The 26,098-nt window shown below is 48.1% G+C and overlaps 1 protein-coding gene across 1 annotated transcript; it reads left to right on the top strand.

Annotated features, from left to right (window-relative positions):
• The first annotated feature begins 48 nt into the window (after positions 1-48).
• Positions 49-26,098, top strand: baiap3 (BAI1 associated protein 3). The gene is made up of 34 exons (XM_078084047.1): positions 49-2,266; positions 8,083-8,228; positions 12,493-12,580; positions 13,223-13,306; positions 13,428-13,535; positions 13,961-14,020; positions 14,819-14,885; positions 15,203-15,416; positions 15,592-15,636; positions 15,871-15,948; positions 16,045-16,150; positions 16,238-16,345; positions 16,417-16,509; positions 16,875-16,978; positions 17,073-17,190; positions 17,386-17,510; positions 18,295-18,385; positions 18,467-18,523; positions 18,624-18,721; positions 18,816-18,867; positions 18,949-19,100; positions 19,195-19,318; positions 19,495-19,635; positions 19,731-19,826; positions 20,016-20,231; positions 20,309-20,377; positions 20,456-20,535; positions 21,051-21,159; positions 21,628-21,699; positions 21,785-21,868; positions 22,163-22,283; positions 22,353-22,476; positions 22,592-22,797; positions 22,969-26,098. The coding sequence occupies exons 2-34, from the start codon at positions 8,092-8,094 to the stop codon at positions 23,070-23,072; spliced, it is 3,531 nt and encodes a 1,176-aa protein (XP_077940173.1). The 5' UTR covers positions 49-2,266; positions 8,083-8,091; the 3' UTR covers positions 23,073-26,098.

Genomic DNA, 26,098 nt, shown 5'->3' with positions numbered 1-26,098 from the left:
ATGTCACCCTCACTGCGTCCACTTCTTTCTTCAGGAGCCACTCTAATTGAGCCACGAGATAAACGTCCCTCCTTTTATATGAATCGGTGAGAAAACGTCAAAGGAAGAGCAAACAAATCAAGCCTTTACCTTTTCAATTAGCACGTTTTAATGGCATTGGCTTTGAGCAGAAAGCAGTGGCTCTTATCTCCTTGAATGTGTGCCTAATGTACCGCTAAAGTGTTGTGTAATTGTTTCACGCAGCGGTGGCAGGGAGCTCCAAAATCCCCCTTTTTTTTTAAAGCATTTCATTATTTGCAATAAGGATTTACTTTACTCTATTATTTTCCAAATAACTGATCCAATAAATTGAGTTTATAGAATTCTGAAAAAATTAATTTCTCACTGATTGATTTAACCAGCACATAATGAAAGCTTCAGGACCGTGAGGGACTCCCGCTCCCGATAAGGGCCGCGTGTGAAATGATCTTAGACGCACCTCTACCCTAGAAGCACATAATTGATGCTCCTGTGTCTATTTAAAGCATTTGTGCACATCCTCTTCCCAGTGAGAAGACGCCTGAGGCGCTCTATCACACAAGGGCTTCCATCATCATCATCATCATCATCATCATCATCATGATCGTCCTCAACCGTATTGGCGACGTGTGAAGATGGCCTGGTCATCCATGAAGCACTGACGCAGAACATGGTGCAGTCAAATTAGCACAATGTAAAGGAACAACATGAAGGAAACAACGCTTTCCATTATCTGCATAATAGGCCCACGGTAGTCCTCCATTAATCAACAGGAAATCATTCAAATGTAAATGTAATAATGTGTCTGGTAACATAAATCATAGTGAGTACGAAACAACGGGCTTTTAGCCATCACCTCATCTTTTTAAACCCAAATTATACCGCAAAATATGTTTAATATTAACGTGTAATTTTAATGTTATGCATAAACTAAACATTAAGCACAGTAAAAAACAAAACAAAGGAAGAGTCTGTGTGTATGTTTCTTTAAAACACTGTTATTAAGAAACAGCTATTAAGGAAATTCCATTTCATCGTTGTGAAAAATGGGAAATATGTGTATGTATAAATAAATGCAATTTTTGTTTGTGCTTATTTTTGCTTTTGCCACATGAGATCGAGCCACTGTGCAGGATATGCAAAGCTTCTGGATCTCCCGAGTATTCCATTAACATATTTAGACCCTATCAAAGTGTGCCATCACAGCACTGGATGAGCTCATTAGGAGGAACAAATTAAAAGCACACGAATCTCCGTCGGACTGACGGCTGAACCTGCTCCCTGCGTTCATCGGGCATCTTTCCCGGCGACGTCCCTCAGCAACAGTCAAGTGATGCGTTCAAGTGCACGTCGTAAAACTCGAGCGCCTTGGGCGGAGGTAAAAAAAACGACTGTTCCAGAAACATGGGACAGAAATGTTTTATTGCTATTTTAATAAAAACGTTGTTTATAATATGGACAGATGGATACGTATTACTTAACATTAAAGTAAGCTGATATTGTTCTCAACTTGTTCTTGCCAAAGAGCTCGCTTTTTTCAGCTCATACCAAGAGTACCACATCTTTGCAGTATGAGTGCTGTAGTTTATTTATTCCTTCTCCCCCTCAAATCATGTGATCAGTCAATTTTGTTTAGCTGTGTATTTTCAGTAATTATAACGCAGACAGGATGTTTTTATTTTTAAGTCAGAAGAACCCATCTTTGTAAAAAATCATCTGTTTTCATTTTATTGTTATCCTTAATGTGGTAGATATTTATTCATACATTTACGGCAGGGCCATTGTGATTTACGATATTGTATTACAGCTATAAAGGGGAAGTTTAATCTTCCAACATTGGCTTCAACAATAGAAACAAGAGTTCTCTGAATTTGCTTTTTGTTTTTTTTAACCGACCAAACATTTTGTTTGTGTCGTTCTGTCAATTCGAACTGCAATGTGTCCGACAGTAATCGAGGGCAGTGAAGTGCACTTCCTATGACCATATTTGGGCGGGCAATCGGTGGCGCCTGAGCTCGGGAAGCAATTGGAAACACCAAAATGAGCCTTTGCCCGTCTTCTATCGCAGGAAAAAGCCTCCGCGCGCTGCTGTCGCCGTTGAGCTGATTCGCCTCGTTGGACGGAAGGAAGGCGCGTGCTGCCGCCGCGGGGACCCGACCTCTGATTCCCACCAACTCTGACACACGCAGCTGCAGAACCCCCCCCCCCCCCCCAAAAAAAAATCCACATTCCTAACCGGACGACACAGGTGAGCTGGATCCGCATCTTTTTAGTAGAAATGGCAACATGTGGTTTAGAAGGATGGAAGAAGCGTCACGCGCTCCTCGGATCACCTGTTGATCCGGAACCCTTGTTGATGCATCATTCGGAATAAGCCTTGTTGAGGAGGACATAAAGTTCTGTTGATATCCAGGTTTAGATATCAGCGCAGGAGGGGATTTTTGACGTAAAATGTAAGTCGTAAACGCTCAAAATCTGTTTTACTTTTTTTTTTTTTCCTGAGAGGAATTGTCATATACATCTGCAACGTGGCCAAAAGTTCCCCTCTGTGCAACACGAATGTCTGGAACACAAGGTGGGAGAGCTCAAGTTGTCTCGGTGTGAAACCAGATCCCTGCAGACTCACTGAGAGCTTTTCTGATCGGATCCTTGTTTCTAAACGCTCTGTGCATGTCGAAAGATCAGAACGCCCCTCATCCTTCAACACACACACACACACACACAGAATTCAGGCGCATCAGAGGAGCATTGCATCAGAAGCATCAGAAGCGAGAAGTTGTCATTAAAGCCGTGTCATTTTACCCAGAATACGGCACTCAGAGAGCCTCTGAAGCTGTAGTTTGTAGTTTCTTTGTTGGAAGATGTGCTTTACTCTGGATTCCAAAATGTTGTATAATGTAATATAAAAATGTCATGAAAAAATGTTCTATTTTTCAATATTTCTAGTTCTGACTGTGATGTGAACCTTCTCTGCAGCTGAGACGTTATGCTTGCCGCGTTTCATAAATCAATTGTGCGCTTTGTGCGTCTTTCTCTCTCTCTCTCTCTCTCTCCCCCTGATTCACAAAGGCGGCGCTCAACTAGAATAATCTTGTCCCTAAGTGACGGCAACGGCAGCCTCAGTCCGTAATTCACCTCTGCTCTTCATATTGATTATCCAGCAGATTAAAAGGGGCAGAAAAGCGTTTCATTATGAAGCGTGAAGCTGCCGTCTAATAGCTCCGGTGGGTCTGCATCGTTGTGAAGGTCTCTCTATTTGCTTTTCTTCCTCCCTGTCTTAAGAAGCGAGAGGGAGGGTGTGTGTGTGTGTGTGTGGGGGGGGGGGGGGGCAGCTTTTAACTCCACTCTGGAGTAATCATTACCAGTCCATTAGGTTCAAAACACCCATTCATTAATAGTCTCCTGTTAATGCCGTAGATCAGTGGTCCTGTCCTTAAAATGAAAAGCTTCCCCAGTGTTACACACACACACACACACTCATCATTAAAAGGTTACGGTGATGCTGCTCAAACATGGAGGTCAATTGTGTTCAAAGGAGTGACTCGCAGCATCACTTGTCTTGTAGAGGCGGACGGGTGTTTTCTGCGCATCGCCGCTTCCGCGCGACGGCTCCTCGGCTGCTGTTTCAGAGAGTGTGTTTTTCCCCACCGACACAAAGGCCGTATTATCCGCGGCACAATGCGGATCCGCGCCGTTGTCTAAGTTCCATTAAGCCCGGCTGTGATGCAGACGGCCTTCGCAAAAGCTGTGAACTCCTGGGGAGTTTTTTCTGCCCGACGTGCCCGTCATGGGCCTCCACGACACGGGGACACGGGGAGGCTTTTATTTTTTGGGGGGGGGGTAGCGAGACGGATGGTTCATAGATTGCTTGTTATCAACGCGTGCATGCGCTATAGATCACGGTGACTTTTGCAAATCCAAAACCCACACGAGAGCTCCGAGACGTGGCACCGAACAGGCGTCCCTCAGGGAGGGACCAGGTCTCTCGCTTCTGTCAACGGGTCTCATAACGGCCGTGCCTTTCAGCACCAGCGCTACGGTGGAATCCACCTAAGAGTTGGGGATCAGGGTTGGAAGTTCAAAACAGGCACGTAGTTTTCATCCGGTTACCCCGACGGATCCTTGTAAAAGGACTCAGGTCAATATTTCTCTTTTCATTTGGTCAACTCGGGGGGGGATGTAATGAATTAAATGCACGCCATGTGCCGGATGGGAATCCGCGCGTCTTCTGTCTTGATTCGGGGATTCGGGGTTGCATTGATTGCAAAGACGGTTGGCAGCTGATTACCTCCCCTGATCAGCCGGGTCCACGTTACGGTGCACGTGCTACGCCCACGTCTCCTGAGGTGGGGGCCCGCGGACGAGCCTCACAGGAAATCCCCCCCCCCCCCTTTGTCTGTGATTGAACAGCTCCGGTAGAAGCACAGTGTAGCCGGGTAATACGAGAGAAGACACAGCTACATGTTGTAATGAAGTATTACGGCCGAAGTATTGAGCCGCCAAAAACAACGGAAGACTAATCTTATAATTCACCTTTTTTTGGTGACTGCATCCCTGCATCCTATATGCAATTTCATTATTTTATTATATGGTAATAAAAAATGAATAAAAACAGGAAATCCAATTTTTCTCCTTTTTCATCAATTGTTGTAATATTCAAACGGTTCAGAATGAGTCAAAGTAGTTGGTTAGTTTCTGTATCAATGTGAAACATCACATGCAAAATAGACGTAAAGTAGCAACGGCTGCTGAGACGTTCGCATATAAATATGACACACGTGTGATGGACGTTGAGCCTCCGCATCGAGGTGACGGCCCGCCGACCCCCGACTCTCCTCCTCAGAATGAACGCCGGCGGAACACAGAGCCGCACTCCTGGCATCAAGCCTCAGGCCTTTTGGAAATTCCGTTTTTTACCTGTGTTTACCAGCTCCCTTCCTCCCGCCGTTACCATAGAGACACTCTCCCCTATCAGCGAGGCGCCTTTGGCTGCCGGACCCATTGGCTCTCGCAGGGGAGAGAGACGCTCTCGCGTCGCCGAGTGTTTTCCCTGGCAGGGCTTTGGCACCGACGCAGACGCCGTGAGAGGCATTCACTCGCCTCTGACGGTTGTTTCCCCCCCCCCCCGGCGGCAGCCGGCGCCCCGCCGCGTTCTGTCACCGCGCGCGGGGGCCGACCGGCCGAGACGGAGTGCGATCCGGCTGGGAGCGAACCCGCTAACCGTGAATTGAAATGAGTTCACCTGGGAGACGGCGGCTGCTCCCGTTAGCCGTCAGCGGTCGACGCCTCCCGGGCTCCCGGCGTGTGGCGGATGCGACGTGACGCGGGTCTTTTTTTTTTCTTTTTTTCCCCACAAAAAAAAGAAAACAACCCGACACGCCACACGGGGTATTTCAGCCGCTTGGCCTTTTGCAGATGTCACGGAGAGGGTATTTCACGCTTAGATTGAGGTCACCGCACGAGGAGAGCAGAGAAACACTCGACACCTCTTCTCTGAATGTTGGACACTTTCCTGCTGTGGAATAACACAGCGATGCTCTGTTATCTGTTGAAGAGGTAGTTCATGTTTTACATGCTACGCCATCGTAACACCTGTTGGTCTCACATGCGTCCCTGAAGGCTCACGCTCAAAAAGACAGTAAAACACACTATTACACTATTAGATGTGAAAGCACTTGCACATAAACAGGTACTGATATTAATACGACAACATATAACAACATTTTGGGAAGGATGCAGATGTACATTTCATTCAACTTTCTCAATTGGGCCAAAATGTGATGACAAAACACTTTGTGCTGTTCATTCGGAAAACCAGTTGATGCAAAAGCATTGAATGTGCATTTCATTTCACCGTGCCTCACGGCGTGAGCGTGATCACGTGGAATCGGGAGAAAAGGCGCGTCGCCGGAGACGCGCAGTGGGAGCAGCTCGATGGGCAAAAGCGCGACGCCCCGAAAAGAGTCGTTGTTGATTTCGAGGACAACCTGAACATCCTGAGCCCCTGAAGGATGCCACGGAGTTTAGTCAACAAATCTGGCATTCCACGTGTAATCCTTGAAGGCCGTCTCTGCGGGTCACCCTGACCCCTAAACAAAAGCCTCCGACCTTTTCGCAGCCGCGACGGAGACCGCGACCCAAACACCGACGGGCCCTCGAGGCGCTTTTTGAAGGAAATCTCTCGAGGAGCGCGGTTTGCTCTTTGGAAAAGGCAAAGCGACGCTATCTGAGAGCGAAGGAGCACGGACACTTGAGTCTAATGGAGTAAAGTGCGAACGCCTCGGAAGCGGTTAACGGGTGCCAGCCGATCGATGGGCGTTTTTGTCCTTTGGGCTCGGCCTGCGATGCTTCCAAATACTTTCACTTAAGCAACGTCGTTCAGGCCAGACGTCTCTCCGCTGTTGCCCTCGCGCAGTCTGTTAATTGCGAGTGAGTCATGTGTCTTATTCCGGGCGGATCGTCAGAACGAGCTCCCGTTGTTCGCGGCTTCTTCTGGGTTTTTTTACGGCTTTTCCATCAATCAAAGCCTCTCTCTTGTGTCTCCGTCATTTCTCTTTCTTTGGAGTCTCTCTCACAAACATCCGGGTTCTCACATCAGTCAGTGTGTGTGTGTGTGGGGGGGGGGGGGGGGGGGGGTCTTTGATTTGACAATAAGCTTCACTCGCTTCCTCCGTTGCCGGGCAGACGTGAGCCTCCCTGACTGTTTGGCTCTAGAATCTAATGACTTTTATAGTTTTGATTTAATAACTTTGCGATAAAGTTCCATGTTCAGGCTTTTGGACGTGAAGTGGATGTTGGGAGGGAAAGCAGGCCGCAGCGGTGCAAACAGTCACACGGGCTCAACGTGTAATGTTCTTAAATGATTTGACAATTAATCAACGCGTCGTGGTCCCGTGAGGGTTTGGTGACAGACTCCAATATCGAAGCACAGATTCCCGACCTTTATTTGACATTAAAGGGATTAACTCGTAATAAAGCTCGGATATACCGGGGACACACGATAAAGTTCACTGTCTGACTTTTGACAATAACAAAGGTCATAAAGGGGCATTACTTAAAAATAGTATTCAAGTAGGAAGCAGGGGGAAATGCAGATGGGCAGATGGGATTAAAAAACAACACTTTATTTGTATTCTTTAGCGCTGACGGTGCACAATGTTATTATATCAGGTCACACAATTCAGTTATACTTAAATAACACAATGAAGCGAATGGTTTCTCTTTCAGGTCACCAGATTGTACCATTTTCTACGACAAGTAGCCATCAGAACCCTGAACAGTATTCCTGCTTCTGATGAATGTTAACACAAAAGCTGCCTCATGTTAATATTTAACGGGATTATGTGTTCATTACATGCAGAGCCTGTCTTATTCTGGTTAATGCTACAAGTCAATCCTTTGTTTGTGAAAACATTGATTCATTTGATTTTTCACGCTTCGGTTTATTACTTAAAACAATAGAGTTGATATTCTTGTTAATGGAAAAGTATTATTTTTTTAGTTTCTAAATTGTCCTTTGGGATGAACAACGATGAGCTTCGTCGAATGAGAAGAGAAGATCGGGTTAAATACGAGGCTAAAGTACAGCTAACTTAGCTTAGCATAAACAACAGCTAACGGCAAATGTTGAGGAAAATCCTCCTCCCACATCAGTTCCCAGTGCTCTCTATTTAACAACAAAGCTACTGTTTGACCCGACCAACGTCCTGCTCCTCGGACTGAGATGTTTTTGAGATCTTTTAGTTTAGATGCCTCAGCTCAACGACGTTCTCTGGAATCCGTTTTTTTTAAACATAGCTTTTATTTTGCTCTGTTGCCGCTTCGCTTTAGTGATGTAACCGGTTTTATTTGCTGTTTTTTGGTCTCTTGTGGCTCTCGGCTCTGTGGGGCCTCGTGATTTGCACATTTGGTACAAAACGTGATCCCCAAAGACAAAGCTTGATCGGCGCTGAACCGGCCCGACCAGAAGGTGGAAGCTACGTATTTCCTCTCCCTTCTCTAGAATTGCTTCTCAGCGTGCTGATCGTGGGTTGCACCTCTCTGTGTGCGCGTGTGTCCTCGCAGAGAGACGCGATGACGGCGCTGCTGGACCTGAAGAGTAGTGTGCTGAGGCAGGTGCAGAGGAGCCAGTCGCTGAGGAGCCGATGGGAGCCGCCGCCGCCGACCCCCAGCAGCCCCCTCAAGCACTCTTCTGACCCCTTACCTCGCAGGTGAGTCTCTTGTACTTGGTTTCTGGTTATTATGGGGGGGAGGAGGGGAGGGGTTCATCGACGTGAGATTCATGCAGTTGTGGCGCTGTTTCCTTTGACCGGTACAAAGGTTTACGACTGTTTTTTCTTTTCTGCGTCTCTTCTGGGCTCACTGAGTGGCGGAGAGGTTAAGTGAACTCGTGTTGTGATGCACCTTTTCTGCTTCTGCCTTTGCACGAAGACACATTCATTTATGTCTCGATTGTTTGCTTGATTGTTGCCGCTTCAGGTCAACTGACGGCCTCGACTAAAGACGCTCTTTGTTGAGGAAAAACGAAAATGAAATTGCATTCAGTGTCGCTCAGAAAGAAGATGGCGAGAAGTCGTGCCCGTGATTCGTTCGTTTCCCGCTGGCCGTCCGGCTGAGGCCGCAGGTCAGCGCCTCCACGTCCGAATGAGCGTTTATAGGCGCAGCGGGCGCCCTCCCCCCTCAGGACACATCTGCACTGTGGGTGTACTACACCGCGCAGTGGGCCGCGGCGCTGCAGGTGGCTGAGAGATGGCCTGTGGCCGCATCCACAAGTCAGGAGGTCGCCGCATGTCTTGGTTTACCTGTGCAGGTGTTTTCTGTTTGAACCACAGTTGAAAACATTAGTAGATTATAATATAACACCACACTTTTTATTTGTAAAAGGAGCTGCTCACTGTTTTGATCACGACTCATTAGTCATCTAATAAATGACACCTACCATGTTGTTATGCCAATATTATTTCCATGTACTGTGCGTATGTGTGTATGTGCATATGTTGACATGAAATGTGTACGAATTGCTCTATATATGTACTATTTTTTTTTGTCTATTCTGTCAAAGTTGTGTGTAACGTCTTTATCACTATCCTTACAATTTTATTATTTTTTATTTATTTGTCCCTCTGATACGATTTTAACATTTTTATTTTACCTTGTAGCAACAAATAATGTGGCACAGGTTAAATCTTGAATCTGTTTTTCCAGTCTTGTTCCCGAAGCGTCATCTGAAGCCAAAAGTAATTGTACGAACCTGTGGTTTCTATGGCAACCTAAATACAGGCTGCTGCCGCCGTGAACTTATACTCGTGCTGGCAACCAGGTCTATTTTTAACGTGGAACATAACCCCACTTTGCTGAACGCTGATCAATTTTGGATTTGAAGAATATTAGCTGACCGTTTTCCACGAATGCGTCATTCGGATGCATGTTCTCCGGTTCGTTTCATCACTCGATCCCTGGTGCGACGTGATGTAAAAACCTGCTCCAATGGGAGCCTGTTTGTGTTCTTCATTAAAGAGGGATTTGAACCGTCAGTATCTCACATTCTTCTCATTTCCCACACCAGCTCCCCGGTGCCGCGTCCTTCCCACCGACCCTCCGCCCCGAGCTCTCATCATTAGAGGCCGGCTGTTGATCTTTGTTATCCGTTCAGACGGCTGCTGGCCTGCCTGCACTCTCGCGTTAATTGAGAATTTGCAAATGAGGCCGGGTGGACTCGGGCCGCTCCGGCCGCAGTCGTTGACCCGGCGCTGCGGTCGGCTGTCAGAGCTCGAGTGGCAGAGTCCGGCGGGCTGAAGGGTTTTAATTCAGCAAATTGCATTTCTGTGAGCCGGTTGTCAAGTGGGTGAAAACGCATGTGACGCTGGCAGCGATGAGCTCGACAGGAGACTAAATATTGTCCGTTTTTTTGCTATCCGATATTTGATATGTTCTTTTTTATTTATCCAAAACCATGACACACCCAAACCATGAATGTGTTATTTTTTTCTCTCAATATTTTCCTGCCTGTGTGGAAGAAGTTAGACGTCAAACGAGAAGGTGGAGCTGCAGCTCTCAGACCCAACAACGCCGTGCTGGCGGCACTAGTTCGTGGTCCGCTTTGGTCGTGATTTGACCCCTGACCCAAGCAGTTAGTAAACAGGACGCAGAGCTCTACCTGAGAGCCGCTCCACATGCTTCACATCCCCAGTCAGCTATTGACCTGCACGGTAAAAAAGATAGAAAACTGTGGAGCGCCTTTGGGAAGCAGCCAAAAGGACCCAAATTGAAAATAATTTCACAGCAGGCTTTTGTTCCTTCTGTCAGTCACAAGTTATTGGACGGAGAGACAGTGTGATCTTATCTCCATATTAGATCCTCTTCACCTGCGATGTTTGTTGCTTAATCAAATGTGTAATTAGAGTAAAACAAGCAGTGACGTGCGTGGTATTCACATGGAAGAGACCCTCTGCTGCGATAGGCTGACAACCGTGATGAAATCCGCTTATTGTATTTGATGCACGCAGACGTCACATTGTCTTTCATGCTGCAAACAATGATGTCTGCTCTATTAATTACTACGTATGCACCGCCGTATTATATTGAAGTTTGAAGCGAGGGGTTGCTGTCAACTCAAACACCCCCAATTAGTCACATTTGTTCTCTTCTGGAGAATGTGTCCATGTTTTTATGTATTTCTTCCTGCTGATGGGAAATTGGAATTAGGTCTGAAAATACATTTGAAGAAAATGACTATTTGAAAACCTGTTGCACAGCAACATCAAACCCTCGTAATTATTTATGTGTGTCAGAGAGAGAAAGATATCAGCATTTGTTTTTATTTGTCATGTATCAGATCAGGATTGGCTGTGTTTGTGTCATTTGAGCATTATTTTTGGCTTACGAACACGTCGGCCTAAAGCCGGAATCTAAGGATCCCCGACTGTCTGGACAAATCCTCGGGCTGACTGACAGAAGATGGGACAGATGTGCGGATAGGAAGACTCCTCCAGATGGATCTGGAGAGAATCCAGTGTCTCGTATCACAAGTCTCCCAATCGAATGAAGCTTATTTGTCCTGTACGTGCAAATTAAAACCGTAAGCCCCAAAACACAAAACCTCCCATCTTTTGTCTTTTCTTTGGCGGAGGCATTTGCAGAATGGAGACTTCAAGCTATCAAACACGGACCGAGAGGCTTCAGATCACAAGAGCAGCTCTGTTTTTGATTAGTATGCCGTCAAATCAACAAACACACCACTGGGGCTGAAAATGAAAGGCTTTTCTTTGTTGTAATCTATAGTTTCAATGCGAACAAATAAAGGTGGAACTCCATCCTCGTGAAAACAGAGACGCACGGAGAAGAATTAGATTAGAGCTAAAAGCATGAATGCTCATTATTAATGGAAACAACTCTGCTTCTAAAATCTGAATCTTTGCAGGTTTTCTTAGTTTTGGATGATATTTCCCTGTTTTGCAAGCAACCTGAATGACGTCAGCTTGTCGTTTTCTGTCATTTGCACGAGCCAAATAATTAATCTAGTCATGCAATCATCCGTAGCTGCAGAGGTTTTGATTACAAACTGTTTGCTTGGTATTATTTCCATTCAAACGAGGAAGACTCTTCTGCCTTTTTAGGGTAATTTGATAACAGATTCACCCACTTTGACTGAATACCTGACCATCCGTCTCAGCATGACCACCATTAGCCCTCATCAATACCTCAGGGGTTTGCCAACCGCTGCAGCGCCGCGGCGAGAGTCAATGGGTGCCGGGATGGGCTGCGACCCGCCCGCTGGGCTGTGATGAGGCTAATGAAAGAGCGTGGCAGCGCCTGTGCGGACGGCTCCTCGGTGTAATGCGATGGGGTCGGAGAGAGAGAGAGGGGGGAGGGGAGGGTCTGGGGGGGTCTGGGGGGATCTGGGGGGGGGGGGGGGGGGGGTGAGGAGTTACAGGCAGACTGCACGGCTGATCCACGATGGTGATCTCCATGCAGGCCGCTAGGAAGCCCCCCGTTGCGAGATGTCAAAGGGGGGTGGTTCCCCAAGGTGTTCAGTCAGCTACTCCCCCCCCACATCCCCCCCGAATGTGCATGTGTCACCATGACAACAGGGCACAGCGGGAGACCGGGGGATTCGCTCACACCTGCAGCAAACGGGGACATTTGCATTCTGCACGCCGCCCCGCTCGTCATGCAGGCGAACGCGGTTCACGCAGAGCGCAGACATGACCGCTGTGGTCCAGACCCGCTTTTTTTCCTCGTAGTGCACCAGATAAGAAGGTGTTTGATAGTTAACGGAGGAGCTGAACTGCAGGCGACTCGGCGGATCATCTTTATTGACAGATGCTTCTCTGAAGTGTCTGTAAACAGGATGCAGTGTCTATGCAGATCTGTCTGTTAAGACGACACGCGTGTGACCTCGCGTTTTCCTCCGTGACATATTTAGCAAGTGTTTCATCTCTATTTTCAGTTCAATCTGTTTCGTCTCCTTGGCAGGATCTCCGAGGAAAGCGTGGAGTTTTTTGATCGCGTGAATGCCATCCTTCAGAAGCAGGAGAACATGCTGCGGGCGGCCCAGGCCGAGGTAACTTCCCCGCCCACACCCGACTTCCACTTCTCCGTCTGCTGCCCCCCCCCCCCCCCCCCCCCCCCCCTGAAACACGTCCGTGCAGCTCGAGTGGGCCTCGGCGCTGTCTGCTCGGGCCGGCGTGACGCGGGCGGACAGAAGGGCCGGGTGGAGCCGGGCTCTTGGACGCTCGGCTGTGACAAGCTGCCGCCGACGTGTTCGGCTCCTGCCAACGCCAAGATGCCAAAGATGCTCTCGCAACATGTTGGCTGAGCGCAATTAATGTCTTTTCCAAATTTCCAAATGACTAAGACAGAAGTAGAAATAAAGGGTCACGATCAAAACATAAGGAACGTTCACGCTAAATATCATAATTGGTTAGAAATAATATAATCAGACAACTTCCATGTTTTGGATCTGATCTCTTTTGAGTCTACATTTGGAAATTGGTCTGATGATTTTGGTTGGTGGTCTATTGACAAAGTGACTACTTCAGGAAAATACTGACATTACTAGTTGTTTGTCACCGTTGAAATAAAAAAATAAGATCAGGATCAGGAAACATTTATTTGCCAAAATTAAAAGAGTTGGATTGATTGTATTGAGGTTGTGAGGCGGACGGGTTTTGTGTTGGCTGAGCCGTGTCTGACCCCCTCACAGGGCGAAGGAGAAGCCTGCACGGCGCCGCCGCCCCAGGAGCACGTGGACCAGGCCTTCATCCCCGACAGGATCCGAAGGACTGAGGTGCGTCTGCTCTTGGTGTTCCAGCAACAATAGACGGCTCCCTGTTTTTTAATGTGCAGCAAAGGGAAAATATCATTTTATTTTTGAGGGATGCAATTAAGTGGCGTTTGTTCTCGTGCAGCTGGACCTGCTTTATGAGGAAGCTGTGTACACGGTGGTCAACCGGGTGGGAGTGCCTTCGCCTGAACACGTGAGAAGTGAGGAGGACCTGTTTGCTTACCTGCTCAAGGTACCCGCTACCCACCCTCCCACCCCCCCCGCCCCCCATCACCTCCCTCCCTCTAAAAAGCAGAATCTATTTCCTGAGCTGCACCACGTCTACCATTAGTAACGGCGCCGCTAGCCTCGGCCACGGCGTTATTTGTCGCAGATGCTCCGGGCTCTAACCTGATTAAACATCAGAGTCCGGTTACACTGCGTACTGGTGTACAGCTGTGATATTACGTCTATTCAAACGCTGCTCAGGATTATAGACTCTTTTATGACTGGAGTGGGTGGTGGGGTTTTTTTCTCTTCAGGTTGTGTTGTGTTCCTCGCGTTGCAGCGGATAGTAGCGCGTTTTGAAGTGTAATAAAACCCTGAGTGTTCCTGGAATGTTTATCCGACTTTCTGTTGCATATAAAAGCCTTTTTCTTTACCGCCCGACCACCCAAGGTGTTTGATATGGGCGAAGAGGAGCACGACATCATTCTCCAGAAAGTTCAAGCGTCCAAGGTGAGATTCACTCTCCATTCAAGTTGTTGCTACAATAATTAATATCCTTCAGATATAACGCCGCAGGTTGATAAAAATATGTAAAGAGAAAAATGTACTCGTCCGTGCTGATATGAATTATGTTGTTTTCAGTTGCAAGCACAACTGATACTTGTAATATAAGATAGGTCCCATCTCGTCTCCAGAACATTTCACGCAAATGCAAAGGACTGGACGTATCACCACTGATGTATATTTCAAATATATAGAACAAGCCGTGAAAATATATATATTTAACATTTGGTGCCTATGAAACAAAAAAAAACCTCCGTTAAGTCGGTACCAACTCAAGTTAATTTAACTTTAGAGGCGTCACTAAATCCCCAGATGTGCCGCCACAGCTGGTGTTTTAGTGCATTTCCTGGTATTTTCCGCTCCTCGCCGTTTGCACTCTGCTTTAGTAATAAGTTGAAAGTGTTTGAGAGAAACATTTGGAGCACGCTGGTGCCCTTGGAGAGTGCAACGTAACACCTGTTACACCTGTAAGGCCCGTGCTGTACGTGTGTGTGTGTGTGTGTGTGTGTCCGTCACGTGGCTGCCAGGGACTCTGCCAAGAACTGAGTCCTCACATTACATTACATTACAATTACGATAGTGAGTTTTAGCACATTTCTACCTGCGACTTCTAAAGCCTTCACATTTCTCTCTAGAATGAATGCTGAAATGCATTTTAAAGTCAATAAAAAAAAGATAACGTATTCTACGCATTTGGTTGCATTGAGTGTTTCCTTTCCTACAGTAAATTTCTTTGTTTCGCAGCGAGCCAGTTTCTCTTTGAGAGTTTCCGTCATGAAGGCGAAGAATCTGATGGCCAAGGACGCAAATGGTGAGACGCCTCAAGATGGTTGCCCACGATTTGCTCAAACCCTTGTAATCCCCTAAAACCTTTTCTTACACATGAATGAGCCAACAACGATATCATTACGTCATATTGGACCGGAGTCCACTTTTCATGGGAGGGGAAGTTTGTCATCTTCACATTGATGAGCACTTTGCCAAAACACACCACTGATTGTGATCGGAAATGTGCCCAAAGGGTTCCGTCCTCCCGCTGCTATAACAGCGCCATCGGGGCGACGGCCGTGAACAGCTTTGCGCGTTTGTGGTCTCACCTTTTCTGTGCGTCACTCCGTGGCCTGCCAGGGTACAGCGACCCCTACTGCATGCTGGGAATCCTGCTGGGCCAGAGCCCGCGGGAGACGGAGGAGAAGAAAGAGCGGAAGTTCAGCTTCAGGAAGAGAAAGGAGAAGCTGGAGAAACGCTCCAGCACCAAGGAGGTGTTACCTGCAAGGTGCATCCAGGTGACCGAGGTCAAACCGGAGACGCTCAACCCCGTGTGGGAGGAGCATTTTGTCTTGTGAGTACAAACCCTTCAGCAGAGCGCCGGATATGTGTGACATGCAGGATTCACTGTTTAACTGGTGTCACAGTGACCAGTGGCATCATCTCTGCAGGAGGTCCACTGAAGGATTGATGTGTTTATTTCCAGTATAACCCACGGAGACTCAAGGATTTTTGTTTCCTTTTCACAGTGAAATTGATGATGTCCATAATGACCTCTTGCATCTGGACATATGGTAAGATTAGTACGCAAGCAGCGCCGTGAGTTCTTTGAATGTCGCCATGCCAGATGTTTTAGAATTATTCTCATTTTATCATATTAAGTTGGCAGATTTGTCAAAATAGTATCTTTTTTTCTTGCACCACAAAAATATATACAAAAAAAGTTGCCTTTTTGTATCGGCAGTGTTGCATAAAAGATTGGTGAAAGAATCCTTATTAAGTGTGAAAGGTCGCCCTCCTCTCTGCAGGGATCACGATGATGACGTGTCCGTTGCAGAGGCCTGCAAAAAGCTCAATGAAGTCAGCGGACTTCGAGGAATGGGCAGGTAGAAGATTGAAATGCGCAGTTTCCATTTGGACAAAAAGTCTGAGGGGGAGCCGACTGTCATTCTCAAAACGAAAAAATCCCCTGCGTTTATCAGGTATTTTAAGCAGATAGCAAAGTCTGTCCGCTCCAACGGATCTGCGTCATCGGGCTCTGAGGAAAACGCTGACGACTTCCTCGGATGCATCAACGTCCCTCTGAATGTGAGTCTAATCAAATAAGTCGAGCTGCACATTTACCCCGAAGGACACAGGGGGAAGAATATGGTTGGTATTAATCCTTTTTTGCAGGAGTGCCCAATTGTCGGCTATGACACCTGGTTTAAGCTGGAGCCTCGTTCAAGTACGTCTAAAGTCCAGGGAGAATGTCACCTGATACTGAAGCTCTTCACCAACCAGGTGGGTGAATTCAGATTGTACATGCACATGAAAGAAACTGCACCCTTCTTATCTTCCCTTTTTCCTTTCAGAGGGACACGGCTTCTTCTAAGACCGACTCAAACGTCTCCATTCACAAGAAACTGCTGAGTCAGATCGTGGAGTACGAGCATGCTCATGTTAAGGTGAGTTACAGGCGGATAGTTCTCCAGAGCCTCCTTTAAATAAGAATTTGGCCCCAGTGGACACTGCTATAAGTGCACGCTAGTCATGGAGCACTCACACACCATCATATTGTTTGGTCACATGAGGAAAAAAACAGACTTTGCATCAGACATCTACATGTATGTCACCCAGCTTCCCCCACGTTGCCTCCGCTGTGCATTTTTACTCGCTTGCTTTAAGGACAACGCCACCAGTTTAACGTTCTGTAACCATGGCTACTCACTCTCTCAGTTTATTAATAGTTATTTAATCATAGTAACGGTCATAACTTTTTAAACCCGTGCAAAGTTTGCGGTGAGTGTTAATCTGCTCTGTGAAACGCCAGCGAGAGCCGTACAACTGGAACGGGCAGGTCTGTCCTGCGGCCTGCACGGTGCTGACGCACCACGCCGTGCAGACGGATCTCTCCCCCCTCCAACAGGCTGTTATGTGAGTACCAAACGGAGGAACACAGTCGATCAAATCCAGACGCCCCGAGCGCGAGCATCAGGTGAAAGGCGCCGCGCTCTGTTTCCCCACCCAGACGCTGGCAGTGCTACAGCAGCCACCACCGCACCCAGAGGCTGTGCTACTCCCTGCTGCTGCGCCTCCTGAGGACCATCGACGCAGAGTGGGACCCCTCCGCCGTCAGGGGGGAGCTGGTAGGTTTCCAGCCGTCCGTGGGGGGGCAAAAAAAAAAACCAGAACCCAGAACCCTTTCATCGTGTGGAAACAGTCACCTCATTAGCCGTAGCTTGTCACTGGCATGCGTCTCAAGGTTTTTGGTCCAGCCAAAAATGTCTCGCTGGGCCGGCGTGCTTGAGGATATATAACCGTAGCGCCCTTCCTGTGTCCAGGAGAGGCAGCTGTCGGACAGCTTCAGGCTGTACACAGAGCACTGCCTGTGCCTGATGAAGAACATGCGTCAGGTTTTCCCCTGCAGCAGCGCCGCGGCCATTGCACGCTACGAGCTCATGCTGAGGTAAAGCCACGCCGCCATCGCATCGCATGTGACACCACTCGGATCAGTCAGCGGCTGCCTGAGCACGAGGGTCTTAGTCGCCGCTAATTTCACCGAGTGTGCAACATGGATTCCTCGGTTCACGACCTTAAAGACGCTGTAGACCCTCGTTGGACCCGACACAGTCTGATATCGAGCACATCGATTCTGATGCTCGTGCGCATGTGGAATCTTTAGACTGAGGAAATCATAAACATTCATTCTTTTGAGAACATGAATATCCACAGTGGATTTCATGGATCCAATCAATTTCATTCACGTGTTGCCCCCCCACGCACAACATTGTATCGGGGTCAGACATTCTTTATCAAGTGTGATGGAGCGACTTTGTGTTACCGTCACACAACAGAAGGAAGGGCAGTGAAATCAGGGATTCTCTCCCGCAGAAACGCCAGCCAGTGTAACCCAGCTAATTAATAAATGTCTTATTGTTGTGGAGGAGTGTTTTTTTTTTTTTTTTAATTTTTTTATTTATAGAAACTTTCCCAGGAAAAAGTCCAGCTCTGCCCAATAATCAACACCTCGAAGGAAATGTTTTCTTCATCTCCCGAGAAACACACGCGCAGTGACTCACCAAACTGTTTGTGCGTCCGCTCGCCTCCCCTGCAGAGACGGTGCGGGACGAGTGTGAAGAAGCCAGGCCGAAGCTTCCGCGACACTCGACTGTGCGCTAAAGAATAATTTGACTTATGCGAGCCTTAAATACTTCTTGTGCTAATGGCGTGTTCCTGTCTGTGAACGCCAGGGGGGTCGGCTACATGCAAAACATGCCGGCGTTTCAGACCGTGTGTCCCCTTCGGCACGATCTGCATTTGGACATCACCACGGCTGTCAAGGTGACAACAGACAGGGAAATACATGTCTCTGCTACATTTGTGTACTCCACCTTTTGAGCTCATCTGCTTTTATTCCACCAGAAAGGAACCGCGGAGTGGTACGAGAGCCTGATCGCGCAGTTCAAGCCAGAGGACGGGGTGCGTTCATGCCCGATGACGGTAGAAGTCATTCCACCGCGTCGTCATTGATGGTCTGTGGCGTGACGATTGACTTTCGGGGATGTTTTGGCCCGTGCAGACCCTGGAGGAGCAGCTGAAGAAGCTGGTCCAGGTGGTGGATGCCGTGTGTGCAGACGTGCAGAGAGCCCAAAACGTTTACAACAAACTCTTCTACAGGTGAATACCGACCTGTGCATCTCATCCGGGACGAAAACGCCACGGGGAAAACCAGCTGAAGACGTCTCCTCCTTTGCTTGTTTGTTTCCCACAGTACAGTGAAAGAAGATTTCTTCAGCATATCATACAGGCAGTTGGAGAAACAGGTCGATCATTGAAAACCAGTATTGCCTGCAGTCATCCAATGTCGTTTGAAAATCACGACTCCACATTGTTCCGTCCCACAGGTGGCGGACGACGTGAACGTAGCGATGGAGCGCGTCTGTGGGACTCTGGAGCAGGAGAGCTCCAGGCTGACGCAGGCGATGGGGGAGACCATCTTTGAGCTCTTCATGTCCTTGAAAATCCTCAACGGCTTTCGGGAGTTCCTTCCTCTCAAGTTGGTCATCAGTTCAGCTCCGGGGATGTTGCAGACGGCGGCGCGGTTCAGCCTTTTTTTCGCTCCGCTCCGAACGCGTGTTCTTCTCTTACAGGGACGCCAAGATGCTGGCCCTGACCGGCTCCCACAACTGGTTCAAGTCATCGATTCACAGGTGGCTGGAGATCGTTCACGAGCGATCCTGCGACAGGATCCGTAACGCGGTGGAAACGGACAAGGTGGGAGACCCGCTCCACTCAGAGATACCTGGAGGAGGCCTTTAATTCAAGGCAGAATGTCAGAATTTACAAAAATGGCTTTTCAGAGACACGCAGATTTATGATCTATTAACTGCGGATAGTTGACCCGCTCTGTTCGCCCGCTGAGATTGTTTCTCCGTGTGTTCGGTGAGCAGCTCGAGCGCGCGCAGCACGCCAAGCACAGCTCGTCTGCCGTGGAGGTGGTAACGTGCCTCAGCCAGGTACGGGAGATGTGGCTCCAGCTGGCCTGGCCGGACTCTGCGGGGGCCTTCATCTTCGTCACTCGCCTGACCGACGTGAGCGCTGCTTCCACTCACGCACACAGACGACGGGATTGTTAGAAGATTTAACAGAAATGAAACTTGTAAATCTTCTCTTTTTCCTCTCACAGAACTTCTGCAGCGAGGCTGTGTGCTATTCAGAGATGATAACGCGAAAGATTGAGAGGAACCAGCTGGGGCAAGACCACAAGAGCTTCACAGTGCAGGTAACGCCTGTAGCAAGACGGAGCTGAGGGGGGCGGGACAAAGGGCTCAGCGGGAGATCAGATATGTTTACACCAACAAAGAAGACTCAGTCACCGCTTGTCGCCGTCAATCATTCACACTCGCGCCCCCGTCCCTCCGCCCTCTTGTTTTCCTCCTCTCCTGTGGCCTCCTCTGGCTTTCCGCTGTAGCTCTGCGTGGGCCTGAACAACACGGAGCACGTGCGCGTTTTCCTGGGTCACCTGCCCCGGGACCTGGACTGGCAAGGTGTGGAGCGGGCCATGGAGGAGTCCTGCGGCGCCGAGGGGAAGGAGCAGGTTTACAAGGCTCTCAACGGGCAGCTGGTCAACATGGACCTGGACCTGCAGAGGGAGGCCACGCGGCTCATCACGCTGCTCACTGACAAGGTGCCGGACGCCTGCGGCTCGGGGCTGCCGGGGAGACGCGGCGCTGTACTCACACGGGCCGCTTTGTCTCTGTGCAGATGCAGCCTGAGCTTCGGAGGTACATCCAGCACATCAGCTTGTCTCCAGACTCCATCAACAATGACGACGTGAGGAAGTGAAGCGCTTCTCTGCTGCGTTCGTTCACATAAATAAGCACTTACACGTTTGAACGTGCGCTCCTCCAGGCGGTGTCGCCCCTGATGAAGTACTTGCAAGACACCATGGCGATCCTCACTGAAAACCTGGTGAAGGAGAATCTGACGAGGTAATTACCTTCCCCTCGTCTCGCCTCACGATAAACGTGCTTTATTATTCGGAATTATGACCAGATTGCTCATTTCCATTAGGTGAAACTGTCCAAACAACACAAAATAAATGACAAACAAAACCAGACGGAATCCCCGACATAAAGTCACAGCTATTTAACGTGGTGCAAAGCTCCCAGTGGGAGCATTTCCAGTCTAGCTCCTCCCTTCCTGTCCGTGCACGGGGCATACGTGAACACTCCATGCATGACCTGCACGTTGTGGGCCAGATGAGAATTACAGCTGAAAGTATTTTAGGAATTACTGCAGTGTCGGCAAAAATAAACTGCTGATTTGATGACCCAGCATGAAATGTGCATAACTTTATGTTATGCATGTGGCGCCTGTGCTATTGTGTGCTGGAAGCTTTGGAATAATAATTCCGCTCATCATCATCAAGCTGGGGAGGGGTGGGGGGGTTGTTGTTGTAAAAACCCAACGGTGTGGGTCTCTCATTGTGTCTGCGGCCTCTCAGGGTTCTCCAAAGCCTGTGGGAGCTGCTGCTGCGGATGATCCTGGACGCCATCGCAGAGAACGCCGGCGTTCAGGTGGAGTTCTACAACCGCTTCCAGTACACCGTGGAGGTCAGTGGCCGGGCTTCTGCATTTGTCTTCCAGCTCTCTCCTCGTAGCGTGACTGACAGGAGGAGTCGGCAGAGGGAGACGCGGCGGCTCCGCACGGATAGCGATTGTGGCTGATACCGACGTCCTTTTAATTAGCTCTCTAGGCTTCGCCGGCGTGCAATCATTAGCATATATTAGATATTTATGATGTCCCCAGGTAGTAGTTCAGCACCGAAACCACATAAATGACAACGTAGGAGCTGTTGTGTTTTCTGATTCCAGTTTAACCAGCTGGCGGCGGACGTGACAGATTTGCTCGATAGGCGCGGCGCGCTGCACGGCGCGCTGCACGGCGGACAGATATTGTGTTTGCCTGTCCGAGGTTTCATGCCGCTTCTGTGAAGAGGCTTGTCTCCCGTCATTCCATCAACATGAGGGGGATGAATTCATCTTTATATTTACATTTATCTTTCCACGGCAATGCTTTAGACCCTGTTGCAGTTCCTGCATGTCAAGGGAGAAGGTCTCTCCCTGGAAGACATGAAGAGCGGAGACTACAAGGTGGGACTCATTTCTTGGGATTTATATCCTCCAAGTCAAGGTGTTATTCATCTCCTCTGCTTTTCCCGGGCCCATGCTGTTTCAGGTTCTGGATGAGGAGCTCAGAATGAATAAATGCTCGTCCTTCGAGCTGATTGAACAGTACTATCTGGAGAAGATTTCCCACCAGGTGCGTCTCCGCTTACCGGCACTTTCGTTTTAGCCCCAAGGTGGACCGAGGCGTATTGATTGGAGAGAGCGAACCCGTCTGTCTCTGTCTCTCTTTTACCCCTGATTGAAAATCTGCCTTCCCCCTGGGCTCTTGAAAAACACGATGCTGCCGGGTTCCGCCTCGTGTAGACTTGACATGTGCTTTCAATCATTCCTTCACCCGGTTTGTGCCGGGGGAGGGAACCCAGGAAATAGTGCACGTGGATGGTTATAAAACCATTGAATGATTGACAATCCTCCGTGATTGTTTCAGAAAACCCTGAAACACACTCGCTACGGCCGGATCAGTCTGAAGTGCTACTACGAGGCTCCGGAGCAGCGACTGACGGTGGAGATTCTGCACGCCGCGGATATCATCGCGCTGGACGCCAACGGTGAGGGCGTCGTCACCGGGTGGCCGCAGCCGAGTCCGGTTGGCGCTCATGTTTTCTGCTCCTCCTCAGGTCTGAGTGACCCTTTCGTCATCGTGGAGCTCTGCCCTCACCACCTGTTCCCCGCGGCCAAGAGTCAGCGCACGCAAGTCAAACTGAAAACGCTGCACCCGGTGTTCGACGAGCTCTTTCACTTGTGAGCGCCGTCGACCCGCCCTTCCCCTTCCCCTTCCTCTTCCCTCTTCCTCTTCCTCTTCGCAAAGTGCCGCCCTGATTGTTCTACCCCCCCCTCGCCCCCCGGTGTCTTGCAGCCACGTCAGCCCGGAGCAGTACCGGCACCGGTACGCCTGCCTGACCTTCACCGTGATGGACTACGACTGGCTCTCCACCAACGACTTCGCCGGGGAAGCCGTGGCTCCGCTCAGCGACTTCTGCTGGCCGGGGAGACCCAGCGCCTCGGCCGCGGGCAAGAGCGTCCAGCCCGTCATCCTCCACCTGTCCCGCAGCAAACCCAGCGGTACGCGGCGCTCTCGCCCGCCCTTGGAGATCTTTTTTTTTTCGTTTTGCACAAACGTGATATTGGTTCCTAGGAGGCCAGAGGGTGAAGGTCCCGGGGTTTGCGATCGCTACGAAATGAGAAAAAGGCGTTTTTGTGTGTCCTCTCATGCGTTTTGCTTTCGCCCTCCAGAAAAGCCGATCATGAGGATGCTGGACGCCCGCGTCGGCGACAAGGAGGCTCAGGAGTTTGTCCGCAGGCTGAAGGAGATCGAGAAGTCGATGGAGGAGGAGTAGAAGCTGTCCGTGCTGCCTGTGTTGCCGTTTTTCTGACCACGTCTTGCGACATGTGCTTTTGTACCAGTACGATGTTTACAATATTTGAATTTTTTTCAACGTCACCGTTTGTCCAGTAACTATACCAAAATCAAAAGAGAAAAAAAAGGGGGGGAAACAGTGAAGCTTATTGCTGTTTTCTAAGTGGGAGATGAACATCCTGTCACTGTGCAACCCTTTGCTGTCTCAGTCAAACTATATTTTACAACGTAACGGATAGTTGATCCTAAATGTTTACCAGTCTATATCTTTTGTAATGAGGTAATTGTTATCTTTGTTGTACGATCTTTGATATGATAGATTTCAGAACTATTTTGTGGAAGTAGCTTATGTATCCAATAGTATTCTATAGAGTCTAAATCTATACCTCAGATATGCCCTTTAGTTGCAGGGGAGTGACCAGCATCAGGACACTTTGAAGATAAACCGCTTGAAAGCCTATTTAGGGCGAGAAAACTTGATCCCACGTAGATTTCCTTATGTCTTGAAGCAAATATAGACATATATATATATATACGGTTGGGGGGATTTGGGGGGGATTTGGGGCACTGCACTCTGAGTCGTGGTGTTTTAAGGCCGGTGGGACAGCTCAGCAGCATCAGCATCACATTGCTCTTCTCTGAGCTCGCTATGGATCATTGAAGAGGCCAAAACTCTTTATTCTCGCCGTCTGACACCAGTGAGCCAACAGCAACAGATTTTGCCCCCCCCTCCCCACCGAGTGGTAACAAAAGATTTTGGGAGCTCGCCCACGGACAAGAAGTGGCGCCCAGTCGATAAGTAGCCTCGCACATTAACCTCCGTGAAACCGCAGCGCATCGTTTTAATCGCTTCGTCTTTAAGAAACGCTTTAGCTCGAATAGACATAAATACCTAAATGTTTGTTTAAAGATATTTAGTGTTTATTTCATTGAATTATTACAAGTTCAATTCACTTCATTCTTTTCGCGTAAACGCGAACAAAAAAATAATAATTTTACAGTTTTCCATCATTTATGAAATTGAACATCAACTGTCGTAAACGTTTTTCCTGTGCGAGATGAAGTTATATCCAGAGCCAGTCATGCGTTTACGGTAATGGGGATCCACCAGGAGACCCTGATGGCTGGTAATTGAAAAGGAGGAGTTACACTGTCCCCGGAGATGAGGCAGTATGCTGCACAGTGTGCGTCCAGATGGAGGCTCATTCCACCAAATGAGCTCATGTAGCGCCCAGAAGATCTGGAAACAATCGCGAAACATGGCGAGGCTCTTTAGAATCCCAGCTTTAAGTTATTGTGGGAACAGAATTTCTGTGGGGTCAAATCTCTCGGGGTGAAGAGAAATGAATACGCACAATGAACCCGTGCAGTGGCATTATTAATCATGCATTAGGGGTCAAGTACGACCCGTAGCAGCTCTTTAATTCCAATCCCCTTCTCGCCAGTCCTCCAAAGTGACGGAAAGGTCCAGATAATAATGTCTCTGCAAAAGAGAAATAACAGTCCGGCTGCCGAGGATTACTGGGAATTAGGAAAATGGGAAATCGTTACGCAGATGAAGGAATCAATTCAAGGTTACGAGTGCAGAATAGTCGAGGAAAGGTAATCACGTCCTAAAGAGCAGTACTACTTTTCCTCTCGAAACACCAAATCCTGGACTAATGAGCTCGGCTTCGGTCCCTGAGCGAGGTGTAAATCACCTGCGCGGTGCACCGAGGCAAAGAATAGACCACGATAATGGAGGCATTAAAAGTATTTATCAGTCCAACCCGGGTTTTCAAATTACAGGTTTCATTTCAGCCCTTTGCACCGAGTGGAAGTCTAAACTTCTTTCAGGAAATCGAGTACAAGACCGACTTGAGTTGATCTAAAGTCCATTTAAGGTATAATTTAGTCACAGTGCAGGAAACTGACCCTTACTGTCACAAATGTAGCTTCGAGTGAACACTGTTAAACCAATAATAAGATATGCTATCAAAGCAATGTAGACTCCTCTACAAAAAAACGTGCTACCTGATGTTGAGTTTGTCTTTGCATGTTAATAAAAGCTTCTTAGTGAACACAAGTCGGGTCTTTAGCAGTTGTTGAATGTGTCACTTGTGTTGTACCTTGATGACGAGACAACAGGAACACGGGAAACGTAGCGAGAGATGTACGCGTGCAGTAGCTGCTAAAAACACATCCATGCTGTGAGAGAGAGAGAGAGAGAATCCTTTCAGTCCATCGGGACAGAAAACGCCTTTACGTTTTATTTGAGATTTTAAAATACCGCCCTGAAAACGTCCTGCAGGTTGTCCTTCACAAAAAAACGACTCCAGTAGGATATTTAGAATTATGAATGGGTCTTTTGAGGGGAATATTCTTAATCCTCTGCGATATCACAAACCAGATTTTCTGGCCAGATGTTTACACAAATACATTCAACCTCACATTTTACAGCATAGAAAACGAAAAAACTGGTCGCGTTTAGACTTTTAGATGGAAAATCCAGGTTCTTGGTGAGCAAGGCAGTGTTTTTCCCAGTCAATGCAGGTGTCTATGTTCAGTATCGTAGACGTCCTTTAGTTGCCCCCAAACGGGCAACATGGTGAGTATCAGTTGAGTAAATGTATTCTGGTGATTTTCAAAGATTCAAATGTATTTTAGTCTTCAAATGTTCAGTGAGGTCAGTTGTTTTATTATAGTATTTAAGGCAAAGGACTGTGAATTTACAGAAAATCATCACAATTTAGATCCAGGACTGTCAGCTGGTATGCTTTATTTAAGGTACTAATATAGAAATATTTACCGAAATTAGTTTTGATTTGTTTTTGTTTTTTCGTCTGCCGTCTAAATGAAAAGGCGACAGCTGGTGAAAAGCATCCTCGAGTGGAAAAATACCTTCAATTTGTTATTGTAAAAGTGAATTATTTGTCTTTGAATTGTAAATGCCTGTGTCGCTGTTTACTGGATTATACCTTTGGAAGATGTTTATGACCTTGAATAAAGATTGTATTTCAATTTGAA

The sequence above is a fragment of the Gasterosteus aculeatus genome, chromosome 11 (genome assembly GCF_964276395.1).
Source record: "Gasterosteus aculeatus chromosome 11, fGasAcu3.hap1.1, whole genome shotgun sequence".
Taxonomy (NCBI): domain Eukaryota; kingdom Metazoa; phylum Chordata; class Actinopteri; order Perciformes; family Gasterosteidae; genus Gasterosteus; species Gasterosteus aculeatus.
Note: the sequence above shows the minus strand (reverse complement) of the source record. Positions and strands in the feature narration are given on the sequence as shown.

Coding starts and splice junctions, on each gene's coding strand:
- baiap3 (XM_078084047.1), top strand. CDS start 8,092: ATGACGGCGCTGCTGGACCTGAAGAGTAGTGTGCTGAGGCAGGTGCAG. Junction 19,319..19,494: donor ACGCGGTGGAAACGGACAAG/GTGGGAGACCCG, acceptor TTCGGTGAGCAG/CTCGAGCGCGCGCAGCACGC. Junction 19,827..20,015: donor ACAAGAGCTTCACAGTGCAG/GTAACGCCTGTA, acceptor TTTCCGCTGTAG/CTCTGCGTGGGCCTGAACAA.